This window comes from Lotus japonicus, chromosome 4, assembly GCF_012489685.1.
Source record: "Lotus japonicus ecotype B-129 chromosome 4, LjGifu_v1.2".
Lineage (NCBI taxonomy): Eukaryota > Viridiplantae > Streptophyta > Magnoliopsida > Fabales > Fabaceae > Lotus > Lotus japonicus.
The window spans coordinates 51,998,684-52,018,376 of record NC_080044.1 but is presented as its reverse complement, the minus strand read 5'-3'; the positions used below and the strand labels follow the sequence as shown (position 1 = coordinate 52,018,376).

Below are 19,693 nucleotides of genomic sequence, written 5' to 3'. Positions count from 1 at the left end.
AATAGCATACTCCCAAGAAGGGTTTCCACCCCCTTTCCAACTGAATCAACCCAGAGGTGTTTTGCACTAGGTCTAACTTTAAGGAAGTGGATGCAGCATAATGAATGTAATACCTATAGGGGCAATCCCCTAGCCACTCTTAAGTACATTGGCGTTGTTGTTCTGTAGACGGTTAGAGTACCAGATGGGTTAATGGAACAGTGGCTATCGACTATTCTCTCTCTAGGCTCGATGCTCTAAGAGCATCTCCAATGGGAGTGTCTCACACTAAAGAGACTCTCTCACTAGTGTTTCACACCATTGGAGAGAAACTGTTCTTCCACCATGTCTAATTTGGGTGTGGTAGTGTAGACACTTCTCTCTCATGTGTCTCTCATAAATATGTTCATATAAAATATTATTATATTTGCTTATCATTTAATCACTCAAAGTATGTAGTTGATTGTGGGGTCTACAAGAGAAACTTTTAAGAGTTTTTGGGTTGGAGTAAAAAATTAGTAAGTGGTTTAGATGACGTGGCACTATGAAAAATTGTAAATAATGAAGTGTAGACACTCTAGTGAATGTGTTGGATAAAAATGCTCTAAGGAACTATCCAAATAAAAAACATTCTTTGAACATACTTTTATAATGATGCTATAACAAAACTTCGTAAGAAACTATCTCGAGAAATCCATGAATATCAAATGAGTTCTGAGTTCTCAACGAGAGAATAGGTGTTTTACTACCAACCACAAATTTTATAAACAAAAAATAATTCTCTTAAATTAAATTTTGCAAACTTCATTACAATCAACTTAAAATTAATAAAACTTAATTCTACTAAGCTTTAAAACAAACGAGCCTAAATGACTGTTATCCTTGTAATAAATTCTATCCTGTTACTGGCAATCAGCATGATTGTGGCTGTGGGATCCAAATACTAACCATGATAACAGTGCTTGCATGAATGGAAATACAGATGATTGATCAAAGTCATTGACGAACAGCACCGTAGAAATTTAATGGACATATAAAAAAAACACTCCAAAGAAGTTTTCAGGATTTGGCATTTTGAAGCTTTGCAGTAGAAAGCTTTGTTAGCATTCTGTCATGATTGAGCATCGAACTAACACTTTCAACCACCAGAATGATCTGCGAGAAGCTCACATAAGTTTACAGGAAAACAACGTTATGAATCATTTAATTTGGAAACAACTTGCAAACTTAAAAGATGGACTGATTCAAGGTTTTAAGATAAAAGCATTTTTCAATGTAAATAAAGTCTTCCATTAGAGTGAGAGATTAATAGTGAATTTTGATGCTTAATTCTTACTTTGCGTCAAACTAGGAACCTGTGTAGCTAAGTTGGCTATTACTTAAGGAAAATGGGATGGGGTTGATTCCTCCCCCAATGTTTGATATTATCTTAAAATGAATATGCATATAGTTTAAATTTGAACATGAAAAAGTAAGATGTGTGAGGTAGATATAGTTTGGCAATTATAATTTACAAGCAGAGAAAAAGGAGACCAATAAAAATTAACATGATGAATATCAATGAGTAGAGATAAAGCACCTGCAAGCAAGCATAGCCAATTGCAGTAGCAAAGTAAAAGTTTGCATTCCCAGTACCCTGCCAATTTCATTACACATGTGAGGAAATGAGGATAACAAGATAAGTAATCTATTTGAAAATGTAGATCAACCCAAAACACCATACCCTCCATATCCATAAGTTGTGCATCACAGGACTAAGAAGTGAAACTCCAATGTAGCCAGAAAACAGGAAGAATGAAAACTGCATATCTGAAAATCAAGGAATTTGATTATTCAAGAAGAGATTATGATCAATATAGAAGGTCAGTGAGACGTTAGAAAGAGAAATTACCTTTGAGTTCATAAGCAAATAGCCCCAGCAAACCCAAGTATAGAGCTGAATCACCAACCTGGTTAAAATGTAAAACAGGTAGTAAAGGGATCAATTAGATTGCTACAGAAATACAAATTCACCACCAAAAAAAAAAGGAAAACTTTGACAGAATTTACATCTGGTTATACTAAGTCATAGACAGAACATAGAGTTCGTAAATTTCAGCACTTTTCAAACTTCTCTCAAATTTATAGGTCCACATTTCCAGTTGAACTTTTCACTTCCAAGTTTGTATATGTGCATGTGCAAAGTGTGCAGATGTTCATGTGCAATTTCTATTTGGGACAGTAGGATCTTAAGATTTCGAGGACTAAACATTTAAAAAGATGATAGCATCTATTCCTTAAATAAATCAGCAACACCTAGTTAAGGCTTCACCCTTAAATTCTAAGAGCTAATCTCAGTCTAGGTAAAAATATAAATTAATGGAAAAATAGACAACTTACCGAAGGATAAGACTTCAACATAGAAGAAATCACAACATATACAAAAGCGAGAAAGCATGGCCGATGATTAAGCCTTAAGGCTAATGGCACTATCATCAACAAAATATTTCCATGGAATACTATCAGAAAGAAATCTCTGAAGAAGTCAAAAACTTCTGCAAAGAAGTACCTGTATTCAAACATCATGAGAACTAATAAGTGCTAAAGTTCATAGGATTCAAACAGTCAAGCAAGTACAAATTAAGAGGGAGAGATCCTTCCTATAGAACGTACCACAAAACTCCAATGTTTGGAGATAGATCTTGTATGGTGAGAATGAAGCCATAGGTTCTGCACAAACAAGCTGGATGTTTATTCACACAATGTTACAAAGAGCAATGTTCATCGAAGGAGCAACATACAGTAAAGTCATCGAACTAAATCATCCAGAATCAGAAGTTACTTCCAAAACGCTGATGTTGAAAATCATGCATAATGCTTTTTGAACAAAAGAAGGAAAAATCCGTGTATAGACAAGCAATAAATGCTATACAGGTGACTGAATTGAGAAATGAATGATATGACTTCGCAAACTACATACAGTAATGTAGACCTATAATTTTCCAAATTCTTGGAGTCAGCTTGGCAGCAGAGGTTTTTATGAAACTTCTAGATGACTAAATAAACGTGCATAGCAGTGACTATAAGCCATACTTCTGCAATTTCTTTGTAGTCGCTTTAAAGGTGTATTTGTCTTCACAATGATATTCTGTAGACTCTTAATTCTTTAAAAACCTCACCCATAAGCAATGCTCTTTAATTGCTACTCAGTACAAAATTCTGGCAGCTACAATAATAATGAGCTTTCAAAATTACCAAAAAGAAGCCACTGGGTTCAGCATGCAAACAAATTTTCAGATATGTTTTGGCACTTGCAAAATTGTCCTCCAAAATAAATAATGGTCATAGTATTTAAACAATACCTTTTGAGCATCTCCTGTAGGCCACCATGATGTTGGACATAAATGCCACAAAGGACTAAAACATAGGATGACCACAGTAAAGTCCAGAGCAAAAAATGCACAACTGGCCTCCATGAGAACAAATATGGTTCCCTTGGCTCATTGTTCACTTCTTCTAAACAACTTCTATTGCTTGAGGTGGAATTGTCAACTTTATGATTTTTCCTTAGCCAGAATAATTTCCTAGGAGGAGCATCAGGACCATACCCGAATAATAATATGACCTGCAAAATAAGATAATAGATGTATCTACAAATAAATAAAATGATAAATTAAAGAAGACTGCAAAGAATTGCAGGATATGCTGCAAATGCTATGTAATGAGTTCAAGCAATAACATACTGGGATAATAAGGATTGCAGGGTATAGAGACAAATGTGTAGCCATGACCCACCCAAAAGCTGCCACAGGAGCTAGTCCTGTTACATCAGTACAGTTTCAACATTAAACGAAGAATTAGGTGAAAAGATCAAAAGGCAGTTAATGATAATATGTTTGATTGATGCTGTTTCAATCTTTTTATGATTCGCATTACATAATTTCTTGATAAGTCTTTGTTAGCATTTCCAAAATCTGATCTGCTTGCTGAATATAGCAATCAGCAACATTTTCACTCAAGTGGATATTAACTTGATGAAGATTAGTAAACTCAAAAAGTAATAATTACCAATGAAATAGGGCCCACGCAAGCAAGAAAAAAAATGAAAAAAATGAAAGTTAATAAGATGGAATTCTTCTATTACATAGTTAGCTAAATTAAAGGCAAAAGGGATATCAGTCATCAAATTTATTAGAATATACACCAGAAACCATGAACTGATAGTAAAATAACAAAAAAAGTTTCATTCTTTATAGGTAGAACATCCGTACATGGACATGGGTTCAGCCCCTATTAGTAGTCTTGTTTTATTGGTTTTATCACTAACCAAAAAAATCGTATTTTTTTCTGTCCAAAAGCGACTTAAGAGGCAAAGACCAGGAAACATTTTTAGATAAGCAGAAAAAAATAGGACAAAAACACTGGAAAATTATAGGTTGTTCCTGAGATAGTTAGTTAAAGAATTGACATTTAGCTAGGAGGCTGGGGTGATTATAGAAGTAAAGCATGTTGCCTATTAATAGAAGGAGGGGTTGAGAGGGAGTGATGTCTTGTCATTTTGATGTGTTGGGGCCTTTGAGCATTGGAGGGACTCTTGAAGTTCTGCTAGTTGTATAAGTAATCAAGGGAGATTTTCCCTATGTTGAAAAATAAAGTACCAGTTCCTATCAACTGGTATCAGAGCTCTCAAATCCAATGAGCTATACACAAAATTCAAGCAAGAAAGGAGTTGTGAGAAATCTTCTTGAGATGATTTGCCTATTAATAGAAGGAGGGGTTGAGAGGGAGTGATGTCTTGTCATTTTGAAGTGTTGGGGCCTTTGAGCATTGGAGGGACTCTTCTGCTAGTTGTATAAGTAATCAAGGGAGATTTTCCCTATGTTGAAAAATAAAGTACCAGTTCCTATCAATTGGTATCAGAGCTCTCAAATCCAATGAGCTATACACAAAATTCAATCAAGAAAGGAGTTGTGAGAAATCTTCTTGAGATGATTCCAACATTTGATAGAAGGAGGCTTACCGGTGGCTGATCAACGCAGAGAAGTATTTTGAGGCAATTAGAGTACCCAAAGAGAAGCTATCATGCACTGTGATGGGGCTGAGGAGGGGTGCTCTCAGTTGGTGGTTTTGCTGGAAAAGGAGCAACGAGAAAGTGACATGGTGGATGTTTGTGAAGTCACTGCTCAAGTTGTTCTAGCTAGAAATGGAACAAGATATATCAATTTAAGCTCAAGAGAGTGAGCAGAAAGTGATTTGGGATTAGAGTAAGTGGTACATCTCAGGATGAGAGCAAAGAATCGGATCAAAGGAAGTCAGAAATTGGTATAGAAAGGAAATAAGGATCAGGGGTCAGAAATCTTGGAAAAGAAAGCAGAGGTCAGATCAACAAGAACAGGAAGAAAGAAGGCACTGTGATGACGGTGGAGATTCCAACCATCACTTCTCACACAAGGATACGATGCTATTTTTTTTTCAATATAAGGGACCATATATTTAATAACAAGAAAACAATCAACAGATAACAATTAAACTTAAATGAAGGAGCACGTCAGTAGAATCAATTAAATATCAGAAAATTCAGAAATTAAAACCATAGGTTGTTAGATGCTTACTAGTACATGCTCCATAAAGTGATAACACAACCATCAAGTTCTCAATTGCAGATGTGGATAGACCAACACATGCAACAATTGTAAAAGGATTCCATAAGTATACCAGAGCAGCAAAATCTCCTGAAGGAAGAACCTCTGCAAACAATGAAGATGCTATTAAAAGGGATAAATAAGAATTTGCAGAGTTTCAAAAAGATCCACATCCTCAGAAGGAAATAGTTTAAACATTAAATAAGATGATCATAACTTGCCCTGCAGAACAATATTTGCAAATTTCAACTATCATCTTACCTTCCAGCAATTCAATAAAATGTTATCCTTGAAAAGAGTGCTAGATATCTTAACTTTCTTTATAACCAAAAACCACAGTGACATATAAGTCTTCACCATGATACCATCCATTTGTTAACAGCAACCACACAAGCATGTAATTTTGTCAACACATTTCAACATTATCGATAAAATTACGCGCTGATCCTAAATTTATTCAGAAACTGATGTCTAAAGCCAAGATAATGATCAATGAGGTGTTCCATTCACCCTCTTTTTTTCTTTCAATTTTAATCTGCTCTACATAAGATACAAAGAAAAACAAACCAAGGTCCAAGACTCAAAAGCAACACCACATCTTCCATAGAAAATTGTTGGTACTATCCAGCAATCTTCATGCAAGTACCATGCAATGATTATCTCATAATATGGTCTAGTATGAAATAAAGAACCTCTTTCATTGATGGTATAATATATCTATATATCTGCAAAGGGCCTTCTTACTTGTACAGTTATTGTATTTATCACTTAAAATATTAAGTAAAAATAGAATTAGCACACCCAACCAAAACATATGAAATTTGAACAAAAGAATCACACTTGAAGGTCATGTTAGCGACCTGAATTTTCAGATAACTGATGAAGGTCGAGGAATTGTAAACTTGAACTGTATGCCACCTGAAGGTTTTTACCAGCAGCACGAATGAGTATTGCAGTGACAACATCTGCAATCACAAAAACCAAACTATATCCAGAAATGAATTGATATTTAACGTTGACCATGCACGTCAGAAGAAAATAAGAAGGGCAAAGAACCAAATATACAAGATACATAAAAAAAATAATAAGGATGAAGAACTGTATAATTTGGATTATAATTTATAAAAGCAATAAAGATGATTGATCACATGCAAGGATCATTTATTCCTGAAGCAGGCACAAATAAGAAACAAAAGGAGTAGTTGCAAAATCATGGTTTTCTCACAGCAAAAATAAATATACTCACCAAGCAACAAGGATGAAAACAATTATGGTTCATAAGATTAGGAAATACAGAAATCAATAATATTAATTACAAGTAAAAGGCTAAGAAAGTTACCTGCATAAAAAATGATCAGGCTGTCCTTCAATTCTGTATCACCAACAAAGTTTACAAATGTCATTATATCTGATAGAAACTGGATCAGAATACAGGAAGAAAATATGCTCATTCACAAGAAAATTGTTGATACAGCCACGAGAATTGGTTGTCTCCTACTCTAAGTCCTTTTACAACACCAAAGATATGCTTCTCTAAACTTCTTTTCTCTTATTTATAACCTCCTATCTCTAACTAAATCCCTTAACTAACTTTTCTAACATACACTCTAAGAGTCACTCAATATTCTTGAAAACAAATTAAGGTCAATACTCTCTACCCCCCCCCCTCCCTCTTTCAAGGTGAATAGCTTATCGTAGCTGAAAACAAAACCCCCCCCCCCAGGTCCCACAGTTTGAAACATATTAACCATGATACAAATGAAAGATGGGGTCTTGCAGCTCTTCTTCAGTTCCTAATATAGTAGCTAGCTCCAAAGTTTTAGCAATGGCTTGGAACCTCCTATGATTAATGCATGGATGAAAGTTTTCATGGAAACAAACTTCTATTCCACAAGCTGCACCTGAAAAATTGGGCCTAATTCATTTGATTTCAAAGATTATCTCCTTCGGAGTTTAACCCAACAGGTTAAAAATTGAGCTCAATAATTGCAGTTCCAATCTTGCCTCTCCTTTTTCGTGCTTCCCATGTACGCATTCCCTCATTGTCGCTGCCAGTCTAGCACCATCCTATTAGCCACCACATCAATAGCCCAATCTAGTAGTTTTCTGGTGGTTGCTTGGCCACCATGCTAGTCATCGGCGAAAGTTTCTGAAGTTGCATCTGCTATCTTGCCCAGCGGCTCTGGCAGTGGTAGCTTGGCCTGCAAACCTCGTGTCCCTTCTATCTCTCCTCATGCATCTTAAGAATTGTCATGAACCAACTATCTTAAAACCTCAAGCTATTGGGTGAAGACACAAAAATGGGTTTATACTTTTATATTATATTTCTAACACACTCCCTCACGCAAGATCATTGGACTTGAAGCGTGGATAATGCACAGACTCACTTACCATGTGCTGAAATTCAACTTTTTATGATGTTAGGTACCAGAAAATATGAAGGAAACTGGAACTGAAATTGTATTGATTATACTGAATTTCTGGTATGAAACCCAGAAATTGTGTTAGAGAATACAAGAAACAAAGGAAAATAAACAGAGCAATTCGAGAGTGCTCTTCTCTCCCAATCCTAAGCCCAAAAACAAGCCTACCTCATTCTCTCACCATAACTAACATATATTCCTCTCACTCCCTAGTGGTCCCCCCCCTAGCTGTACTACTCATCAATACTAATAATAACACCTCATCAGGTGGTTATTTAGGAATCCTAACATTCTAGAAGGCCTTGTCATTTGACAGAATGCCAGTGGACTTGGGCTTCCTATTGTAGACTTTGCCAAACCTGGGCCTGGCCATAGCAGGTGCAACATCTCTCCCCCCTTGAAGATTCACCTTGTCCTCAAGGTGACGGTCTGGAAATTGTGCTATCAATCTGTCCAATTCTTCCCAGGAATCTTCAAAAGCTGGCAGATTCTTCCATCTCACTAGAACTTCTGTGGTTCCAAGGTCATTCTGTCTGGCATCCAAGATGGTTTCAGGTTCTACTTGAAGCTCCCACCCTTCATTTAGATCTTTGGGCAATGGTTGGCTGACGATCCCCTCCTTCACTACTTTTTTGAGCAAAGAAATGTGGAATACTGGATGAACTTGGCTGTCCTCTGGTAATTGAAGCTTGTAAGCAGCAGCGTTGATCTTCTCTATTATAGGATAAGGACCATAGTATCTAGGGCTCAACTTTTGATTCTTCCTCCTGGCCAAACTCTTGAGTTTGTAGGGTTGAATCTTGAGATACACAAGATCCCCTACCTCAAATTGAATGTCTCTTCTATGTTTATTTGCTTGCTGTCTCATTCTGTTTTGAGCCTTCTCCAAATTTTCCTTGAGTTCATCTAGCATAAGGTTCCTTTCAGCAGTAAGCTTCTCCACTTCCTCTACTGAAGTGACAGAATCAGTTCCCCTGATGATAGCAGGAGGGTCTCTCCCATATAAGGCCTTGAAGGGAGTGGTTTTGATGGCAGAATGATAGTTGGTATTATACCAAAATTCTGCCCAAGACAACCATCTTGGCCATTGCTTAGGTCTTGTTCCTGTCACACACCTGAGATAGGTTTCAACACACCTATTTACTACCTCGGTCTGCCCATCTGTTTGAGGATGGTAGGCAGAGCTAAATTTCAGTTTGGTTCCAGCCAATCTAAAGAGTTCAGTCCAGAAAGTGCTAAGAAAAACTCTGTCTCTGTCAGAAACTATGGTATTGGGAAACCCATGTAGCTTTACTACCTCCTTTATGAATATTTCAGCCACTTCCTTAGCATTATAGGGGTGTGAGAGAGCTATGAAATGGGCATATTTGGTGAACCTGTCAACCACCACAAAGATGGTGTCCTTCCCCATTGCCTTAGGAAGGCCCCCTATGAAATCCATAGAAATATCAGACCACACTTGTGATGGTATAGGAAGAGGTAGTAACAAACCTGCTGGATTCAATGCTTCATATTTGTTTCTCTGGCAAACCTCACAATCTTGCACAAATTTCTGAATGTCCATCTTCATCCCTTCCCAGTAAAATAGAGCTGAGATTCTCTTATAAGTTCTAAAGACCCCTGCATGGCCTCCAAGAGCAGACTCATGGTATTCTTTGAGTATGGTGAGAACCTTGCTGGACTCCTTTGGTAACACTATTCTGTCCTTATAAAATAGTCTTCCCTTCCTTAATTGATACCCTGCTAGAGATTGCCCTTGTGTCAATAGCTCTTGCATGATTTTTTTACATTTTTCATCAGCCAATAACTCTTCTTCTAAGTCATTCCAGCCTTCACACTGAATAGATGAGATGGCAGAAAATTGCATTTTTCTGGACAAGGCATCTGCTACTTTGTTTTCTACTCCAGGTTTGTACCTGATTTCAAAATCATAACCCATCAATTTGGAAACCCATTTTTGCTGATCTTCACCCATCAATCTCTGGTCAGCTAAGAACTTTAAGCTCTTTTGATCTGTGTGGATTAGGAACTTGCAACCAAGTAAATAATGCCTCCATTTCTGGATTGCGAAAACCACAGCCATTAATTCTCTTTCATATACTGATTTTGCCTGAGCTCTGTCAGATAAAGTCTTGCTCATGAATGCAATTGGTCTCCCTTCTTGCATCAAAACAGCTCCAAGCCCCTATCCTGATGCATCAGTCTCAAGCACAAATTCCTTGCTGAAATCTGGTGCTGCCAACACAGGAACAGTAGTCATTACCTTCTTTAATTTGGCAAAAGCTAGACTGGCTTCCTCATTCCATTCAAAGTTGTTTTTCTTGAGGAGATGGTTTAGAGGTTGAGCTAACTTGCTGTAATTCCTCACAAACCTTCTATAATACCCTGTCAAACCCAAGAAACCCCTTAACCCTTTCACTTCTTTGGGTTGAGGCCAATTCAGCATGTCATTGATTTTAGAGGGATCAGCAGCTACTCCTTGCTTGGAGATTACATGGCCTAAATAGACCAATTCTGGTTGGCCAAATGAACATTTCTTTTTATTAGCTACTAAGTGATTTTCCTGCAAGCTTTGGAGCACCAACCTCAAATGTTCACTTCCCGAGCGGTGACGGCGACGGGGCGTTCTAGATCTGCCCCTGCTCCGGTGTCGCGTCTGTTGGAGCATCAGCTGTCGGAGCTCGTCGACAACAGTCATCATCTCAGAGACGTTCTTCTCAACGCTCTCCATACGGTTCTCCATTTGTGCGCGGGTGAAGGTCATACAAAGCTCCCTTTGGATCGGGAGCTCTGATACCAATGATAGGTATTCAGAGAAAGATGAAGAATGAACAGAAGGAAACTTGTATTATTTACTAGGATTCTGGTGAAATCACCAAGAATCAGTGTAGAAACAGTACAGAAAGAAAGGAAATAACAGTGATAGCAGAAGCAATTTCGAGAGTGCTTCAATTCTCTCCTAGTCCAAGATTAATCCAATTCTAGCCTACCCTCTCTCTCTCTCTTCCTTTGGTGTTTATACACACCACCTGGCCTGATTCTCTGCAAAGGGAATCTGCCAGCTCACAATTAGTTACCCTACTCTCCTAAGGTAGTGGGACTAATGTTTATCCCCACTTTACCCCTACGCTTGTAAACCTTAGAGTAATCCTTGCTCTTACTAGAGATAAGGTTCCTATCATGTTCCATGTGCAATTCTAAACTCTTGCTATAGATTAGTATATCATCAAAAAAAACCAAAACAAACTTCCTTAAATGAGGTTTCAAAACCTGATTCATGAGGGCCTGAAAGGTTGAAGGAGCATTAGATAACCCAAAAGGCATTACTAGATATTCATAATGTCCTTCATGAGTTCTAAAAGCTGTTTTATGAATATCCTCCTCTTTCATCCTTATTTGATGATAACCAGATTTTAAGTCCAATTTAGAAAAGATAACAGCAGAACCTATCTCATCTAATAATTCATCGATTATAGGTATAGGGAACTTATCTGGTATAGTAACCTTGTTCAAGGCTCTATAGTCAACACAGAAACGCCACCCTCCATCTTTTTTCTTCACTAGAATTGCAGGGCTACTGAATGGACTAATGCTGGGCCTTATAATCCCATTCTTGAGCATGTCCTGCACTTGAGTTTCTATCTCATTTTTCTGGTAGAATGGATACCTATAGGGCCTTATGTTTGGTGCTGCTGCTCCTTGCTGCAGCATAATAGCATGATCAGTAGGCCTCTTAGGAGGCAGCCCATGAGGTTCTTGAAACACCACAGGGAATTTTTCAATAACGGTTCTCAATTCAGCAGGGACCTCAGCTACTGCTATGTTGATACCTTCTACAAACTCATGAGAAAGGCAGAAATCCAGGTCTTTGTTCTTCCTTGTGCTCTTTATGTTTTTGCAAGCTTCCTGAATTTTATTACCCTGCGGTTCTCCATGTAACACAAACTGCTTGCCCTGAAGGTTCCACTTAATAATAAGTTCTTTGAAGTTGGCCTCAATGTCCCCAAGGCTGGCTAACCAATCCATTCCCAAGACTAAATCAGTGCCCCCAAGCCCAAGGATAAAGAAATGTTGAGTGATAGGGATTCCTTGCACTACCAGTGACAAATTCTTGCACACTCCTGAATTTCTCTCTCTGGCCCCATTTCCAACTTCCACCACATATTCAGTGGTTGCTACAACAGCCAAGTCTAGTTCATTCACAATATTTTGGGAGATAAAATTGCTGGTTGCTCCACAATCTACCAGAATCCAGATTTCCCTTGTTCCAAGTCTTCCTCTAACTTTGAAAGACCTGTTAGATGTTAAGCCCTCTTTACTATTAAGAGACAATTGCAGTATTTTGCCCTCCAAAACAAACTCACCATCTTCAGCTTCTTCAAATATGTCTTCCTCTTCTTCCTCTTCATCTCCCTCAATGAGAATGAATTGGAAATGTTTCTTAGCACACACATGTTCTCTTCCCCACTTCTCACCACATTTAAAACACAATCCTCTTCTACTTCTCTCTTGCAACTCATTTTGAGAGAGTCTTTGTCCCCCTTGCCACTTCTTCTCAGGGTTCTTAGTTTCATTCCCTCCATCGTCCTGGGTCTCTTTTGGTTTGGTTTCCTGTCCAGTATTGTTCTTCCCCTGATGACTGGAATTATAACTTATGTGCTTTCCCCCATAACTTGAAGATTTGCTTCCAAACCCACCCTTATCCTTCCACCCACGTTTGTCCTCATCCTTTCCTTTTTCTCCTCTGAGAGCAGAATTTTTTTCCTCAATCAACAAGGCCCTATCCATCAATCCTGCAAGATCAGCAGCAGGGTACAATTTCATTTCAGCTTTGATTTCCTCCTGCAATCCATTAAGGAACACTCCTTTCAGGATCTCCCTATCAGCACCTCTCATGGGTGCTGCTGCCTCTTCAAAGCTTTCCCTGTAGGCCATGACACTCCCTTTTTGCTTAATGCTAAGCAAAGGGCCAAAAGGGTTCTGAACCAAGGTGGGTTGAAATCTCCTTATCAAGGCTTGCTTGAAAGGTTCCCAGGTTCTCTCCACAGCTTGCTCTTCCCACCATTGAAACCATCCCAGTGCTTTCCCTTCCATGGCAATCATCACCATCTCCAACCTCTCCTCCTCCCCTACACGACTGAGTTGGAAGAACCGTTCAACACGATTAATCCACCCATAAGCATCGCTTCCATCAAACATGGGGATGTCGACCCTTCTTCCAGTCACAGCACGCAAATGGACGCGATGGGGGTGATCGAATCGCTCCCTGCTGTGGTCTGAGGTACGCGACCCGGTTCGTGACCCGGTTCGCGACCCGGAGTGCGAAGACGAAGCGTCGCGATCTCGCTCTCTGTCTCGCGATGGTCGCCGGTTTCTGGGTGTGTTCGATCTTCCTCGCGTGCGCCTCCGTTCCCGATTCATGATGAGTCGCCGGAGCTCCTCAAATTGCTCCGTGGCCATCTCCTTCATCGTGGTAACAGATCGCTCAAGGTCATCAACTCTGGACTCCATTGCAGCTCGCGTAACCACCATAAAAGCTCCCTCAGGATCGGGAGCTCTGATACCAATGTTAGGTACCAGAAAATATGAAGGAAACTGGAACTGAAATTGTATTGATTATACTGAATTTCTGGTATGAAACCCAGAAATTGTGTTAGAGAATACAAGAAACAAAGGAAAATAAACAGAGCAATTCGAGAGTGCTCTTCTCTCCCAATCCTAAGCCCAAAAACAAGCCTACCTCATTCTCTCACCATAACTAACATATATTCCTCTCACTCCCTAGTGGTCCCCCCCCTAGCTGTACTACTCATCAATACTAATAATAACACCTCATCAGGTGGTTATTTAGGAATCCTAACATTCTAGAAGGCCTTGTCATTTGACAGAATGCCAGTGGACTTGGGCTTCCTATTGTAGACTTTGCCAAACCTGGGCCTGGCCATAGCAGGTGCAACATATGATAATATTAATAGGGCAACAATGATCAAACTCTAGACCACTTGGTCATAGAGGTTCTAATACCATGTCAAGAACTGATACAGAACAACTCAACAATTTAAGAAAAGGTATGTATTATTAATTAAGATCAGAGGATTACAATAGAGAAACCTCTGCCCAAAGCTGAAGGCTGAAGCTCATATAGAGAACCAGAGTTCTCCATTCTAGCTAATAGCAATATTCCAAAACTCACTCTCCCTCATGCTAACCTGTGCCTATATGTAATCACACACCTCAGACATCCCACACTCCTCGTAACTAACTATCCCTCAGCATTTCCTTTCTCTCTCTGCCACCTCATCCCTCCTTATTGATCCTTCCAGTTCTGTTCCTTGTAGTGTAAACATGCCAAATCCTGGGTCTATGTGAACTTGGCTCAGGCATGAGGGTTGTTCTACGGTTCTACTCTTTATAATGAATTATTGGCCTTATCTCTAGTCAATGTGGGGCCTCTCAAAACACACCCCTTACACCCAGAGCTAGATATGTAGAGCGTAAAGTTTGCAGAACAGGACACCGTATTTGCAGGTGTGGCTATTGAGAAATGGTATTTGGGGAGAGAGAGAGAGAGAGAGAGAGAGAGAGAGAGAGAGAGAGAGAGAGCTGTAAATCGGTATATTGATTATCTCAGTGAAATGTACAAGAGGAGCTGAATAGAAAACAAAATAACCGCCTAAAGCTAACAGTCAGCTGGCAGCTTGGCACTAAAGAATAGAACAGAAATCAAACTAACATAACAGAACTTTCAGAAACAGAATACAAAAACTACACTAACATTCCCCCTCAAACTCAAGGTGGTAGAATAGTTGAAAACTTGTCTACCACACTGAGTTTGTCTCTAAGACTAGTGAACTGAGTTGAGGAGAGGGCTTTTGTGAAGATATCAGCCAGTTGGTCCAAGAATGGGATATGAGAGACAATTAGGCTTTTATTGAGAACCTTTTCTCTTACAAGAAGTAAATATTGCTCCATGCATTTTGTCCTTGTATGAAGCACAGATGTGTAAGAGCTACGGTGCTCATATTATCACAGTATATGTGCGATGCCATAAAAGGAATCTTCAGGTCTGTCGATAGGAATTGAATCAAAGTAACTCAGCTACTGTAACTGCTAGGCTCCAGTATTCTACTTCAGTACTGGGCCTTGCAACTAAGGCCTGCTTCTTAGAACTTCAGGAAACCAGACTTGAACCAAAGAATACCCAAAATCCTGAAGTAGATTTTCGATCATCCATGTCCAAAGCCCAATCCGCATCACGGTAGGCAACTAAAAAAAAGAAACAGGAGAAGCCGATACTCCTTGATTCACTGCTGAAACATAGGGATTGGAAGGGGAAGCCATGGATGAGGATTGATGTTAGCTCACGATAACTTATTGAGAAACAGTATTTGGAGAGGAAGAGAAAAAGAGAAAACTGTAAATTTGTATATTGATTATCTAAATGAAATGTAAAAGAGAAGCTCTTAGATAAGGAGCTGAATAGAAAACAGATTAACCGGCTAAAGCTAAAAGCCAGCTGGCACTAACTAACATAACAGAACTTTCAGAAACAGAATGCAAATACTACACTAACCGTGGCCCAGTAAACAATTTTAGGGTAGGCTCTGATACCATCTTAGAATTCGGATGCATAACTCTACCTCAAAAGTTAGCTCAAGGGTAAAGATTGCTCTACCCTTTTGTAAAGACTTATTTGACCATAACTCTAGTCAATGAGGGACCTCTTAGCAACCTTTTGTCTTTGAGATTTTTAGTCACAGCTCCAAGATTGGAGCCCTGATGCCAGTTGATAGAAACTGGATCAGAATATAGGAAGAAAATGAGTTCATACAGAAGAAAAAATGTTGATACAGCCTGGTATTCGAAATACCAGGCCCTCTCCCACTCTAGATCCTTTTCCAAATACCAAAGATAAGCCTCTCTAAACTTCCTCTCCTTATCTATAACCTCTTGTCTCTCATTCACTCCCTAATAGTTACTATATTATCAAACAATATTGTAGGATAGGGAATCCAACCTTGGTTTTGACAATCAATATCATAGGATAGGGAATTCAACTTTGGTTTTGATATCATTTCACTATCTTATGATGTTAGTAGTGACACAAATCATTTGAAACTTTGTTCCATTTAAAATAAGCAACAAAACAAAAGCTTATAGAATTGACCGCACGTACCTTGTAACAGTGAGCGGGCCAAGAAGTGTCAATAGCAAAGGAGAGCCATGGTACATCGATCCTAATAACGCAAGCAGACAGAAGTTTCTTAGAATACAAATAGTAACTAATAATGATGAATTTACATAGGAGTTTGATTGGATGATTGAATCAAACAAAATGAAGTGACAAACCGGCATAGGGTGACATTGATGACTGCTTCAACCAGTAACCCTCAGCCACTACAAAAAAAGGAAATTGGACTTGAGGAAAGAGCATAGAGGAGTTAAGAAAATATAAAATAAGTTGGGCGTGGTGAGAGAGGGAGAGCTGACAGCGACGGATGCTGGTGAGAGGAGTAGCGACTTCAGGGCGAGAAGATAGGTTAAGGTTTTTCGGAAAGTATATGAGAATGAGCCTGAAAATGATGGAACCAACCACCCAAGTCCAAAACCATTGCACCTTCTTCTTCTTCATCATCTCCTCCTTGATCACAGCCTCTTCTGATTGCAACTTCCGAACTGCTTCTCTTGACTCCTCACCTTCTAGGTTTCAGGGTTAATGAGGGAAGGACTACCATCCATAAAAGAACTTCTATTTCGGTCGTCTTTGTAAAAGAACTAACCTATCAACAAACTAAAATCTGCATTATACACCAAATAGAACAAATTTGAAGGCTTCAACCTAACATCTGTTACCCAAAGTGCAGTATTAAAGTATCAGTAGCATAAAAAATTACCAATAACAGTGTGTAAACCAAGTTCTTTCTTAAAAAAAATATCAGCTGCAATGATGGTCTTTTAGTATAACATGCAAATAGCAACAAAACATGTAACATTAGAAAAAACAGCTAAATTTTTATTTTTCGAATTTCATTGTTATCGCCCAAGGATCCTAACAATCTATCAATCATGAAAGTGCCATTTCATTAGACAACAAGTGTAAGTTTCAAAGCAGGTTCAAATCAACGAGAATACGTGAAGAACTCACTTAGTCTTGCAAGCTCCGCTGAATCTGACCAGAAGCAATCGATCTCAGATTATGGGCACGAGGAAATCGCACTGGTCAGGAAGTCGCGGCAACAGTTGATTCGAGAGGGAGCTGCTGTAGCGACTCCTAGGGAGAGAGTGAAAAGCCGCCGGCGGTGAGAGGGAGATGACTGACCGGCGGGAGAAGATGGGTGTTGGCGGCGGTAGCAAGAGCGAGAGATCGGAGCTCTAGAATTAGGCTTGTGTGGAGTGATAACAGGATTTTCAAATTTTCTTTTTCTTTTTGTGTTGAAGTTAATTAATTAATTAATTTTTTTCAATAATAGTTCAAGCGGTAAGAGATACATCATACATGGTTTTGGAAGGGGAAGGTTAATGATTAGATTTTAGCGGGTGCAATTTATTTTTCCGATGTAAAAAAAGACTTAAAAGGTTATTTTTTTAATAATAAATTTAGGGTAGCGGTCGGACTTAGAGAAAACTTATAGAAGATTTACATTTAATTTATCTTAAGGAGACTAGCGAATGTTCAAATCTGCAATCTACCACGTACAAGACTCTGTCGTGCTTCACTAGATCAATTTATGACATGCCTATTTATGAAAATTGAGTAGAAGTTTTGAATCCTATATTCTCTAATTTAGATTGCTCGTTGAGCAATTTCCAAAATTTATGGAGTCAACAATTAACTGTTCGATTTTGATTTAACGATTTAAATTATAGAATATTTATATCGTCTAAAGTTGAAAAAAATATGAGTTGATTGATCTTTATCTTATAGTCTAAATTTCATGAATGTGTAAATGTAAGAAATTGATGAATGTTGAGAACCCAAATCCTGTATTTAAGAACATATTTCACATAGTATAAATTGTTGTACATAAAGTTAAATTCGAAAAGATATAATTCTCATCTCGTACCTAACCCACCGATGTTCAGGAGGGATGACCATGGAGGTTTCTAGGAGTGTTCATGGTAACCAAACCATATTCACTTCAAAATCACTTTTATGATTTGGTTTTATCATCCAAACCAGTTTTAAACACTCAAACCGCCTATAATCTGTTTTAAAAAATGAATATGGTTAAAAATCAGTTTTAAATAATATATTTTCAAAAACGATTTTAACCATTTTAAAACCAGATTTGGTTGAAATCCAGCTTTAAATGTGGATTTGGTTCAAAAACCATTAAAATTGGATTTTGTTCTAAAACTAGGCCTAATCATAAATCGACACGAGACATTAAAATCGGCCCGAAAAAATTCTTAAATTGATCATAGACCTTAAAGTTTGCTAGAAACCCAAAAATCGGTCATAAAACTTAAAGTCAGTCTTAAACCATAAAATTGACTCAACACCCAAATTGGTTGATTTTTTGGGTTTGTAGCCCTTCAAGCTAACTTCACATGACTTCAAACTGCGATCAATTATGAGTTCTATAGTTCAAGATATGATCAAGCGTGTCTCTTATCTTGTCTCATCCCATCAGACAACCTTTCTCTCTCATCGGGTAAGCGTGTGTTCAGATTTTTTTTCATCCTATTATAACACTCATATTTCGAGACATGTTTGAACAAGCCTAAATTGAGGCATGCTTGAACAAGCCTCACATGAGACTTAGTCTCATGTTTCAACACTCCAGACCGTGTTATATCCCACTTGGCGGAAAATAACATCAATTTAACAAATATTTATGAAGTAATCCCATTTTGACAAAAAAAAAGGCTTAATTGCAACTTTAGTCCCTGACGTTTACCAAAACCACGATTTTAGTCCTTCATCTAATTTAATTACAAGAATAGTTCCTCACGTTCCCTCCCATTTGCAATGTTAGTCTTCCGTCTAATTGTTAACGAAGAAGGCTTATGTGGCAATGCATATGCCTCACATGTGACCAAGAAAAATGATTTAACTGCACTTTTGGTCCCTGACTTATACAAATTATATAGTTTTGGTCCTTAAAGTTCAAAAATTGCATTCAAATTTATATAAAACAAAGGGTTAAGCATCATATTAGTCCCTGTCTTTGTGTCACCGTCTGACCTAGGTCCCTCGCCGGAAAAAATATTGAAAAAGATCCTCTTCTTTGTAAATCGTTTGGAGCAGGTCCTCGCCGGAGCTCCGACGAGTCATGATTTGGATCGCTGACGAGGATAAAAATGCTTATGTGGATTTTAAAAATAAATAAAAAATAAAAAATAAATCACACATCAAAATTTTTAATTTAATTAACAAAACTAACCATAAATTAATTAATAAATTTTTTTTTCACCCAAATTAACCTTAATTCCCCAAATTTCCAATCAAATTAGGGTTCTTCGTGCACCAACAACTGAACCCAGCACCACCATCAACAACAACACACACTCCTTCACATTTCTTCTCTGACTCTCTGATTCTCGAGCAGTCAAATTTCCAATTTTTATGTCCTGCATTTGCTAAAGTTTGAAGATAGCAAATTAATTTGGAAATTCAGCGATAGAAAATTGAAAAACCCCACATGGGTAGAAGAAGAAGATTGTTCC

The 19,693-nt window shown here is 38.2% G+C and overlaps 2 protein-coding genes across 5 annotated transcripts; both read right to left on the bottom strand.

Annotated features, from left to right (window-relative positions):
* Positions 1-719: 719 nt before the first annotated feature.
* LOC130714855 (uncharacterized) lies at positions 720-17,428 on the bottom strand. 4 transcript variants are annotated; one of them, XM_057564823.1, is made up of 15 exons: positions 17,169-17,428; positions 16,514-16,821; positions 16,373-16,420; positions 16,200-16,260; positions 6,940-6,972; positions 6,461-6,585; positions 5,571-5,705; positions 3,702-3,778; positions 3,321-3,583; positions 2,632-2,688; positions 2,359-2,527; positions 1,871-1,928; positions 1,703-1,788; positions 1,559-1,615; positions 720-1,134 (listed from the first exon to the last, which is right to left on the bottom strand). In XM_057564823.1, exons 2-15 carry the CDS (start codon positions 16,656-16,658, stop codon positions 1,039-1,041), a joined length of 1,410 nt encoding a protein of 469 aa, XP_057420806.1. In that variant the 5' UTR covers positions 16,659-16,821; positions 17,169-17,428; the 3' UTR covers positions 720-1,038. The 4 variants fall into 4 exon arrangements, with proteins under 4 accessions (XP_057420806.1, XP_057420804.1, XP_057420805.1 ...); XM_057564821.1 differs by having other exon boundaries at positions 16,514-16,814; XM_057564822.1 differs by having other exon boundaries at positions 16,514-16,803.
* Positions 11,087-13,963, bottom strand: LOC130714854 (uncharacterized). Its single transcript, XM_057564820.1, has one exon. The coding sequence runs from the start codon at positions 13,553-13,555 to the stop codon at positions 11,102-11,104; it is 2,454 nt and encodes an 817-aa protein (XP_057420803.1). The 5' UTR covers positions 13,556-13,963; the 3' UTR covers positions 11,087-11,101.
* Positions 17,429-19,693: the final 2,265 nt, after the last annotated feature.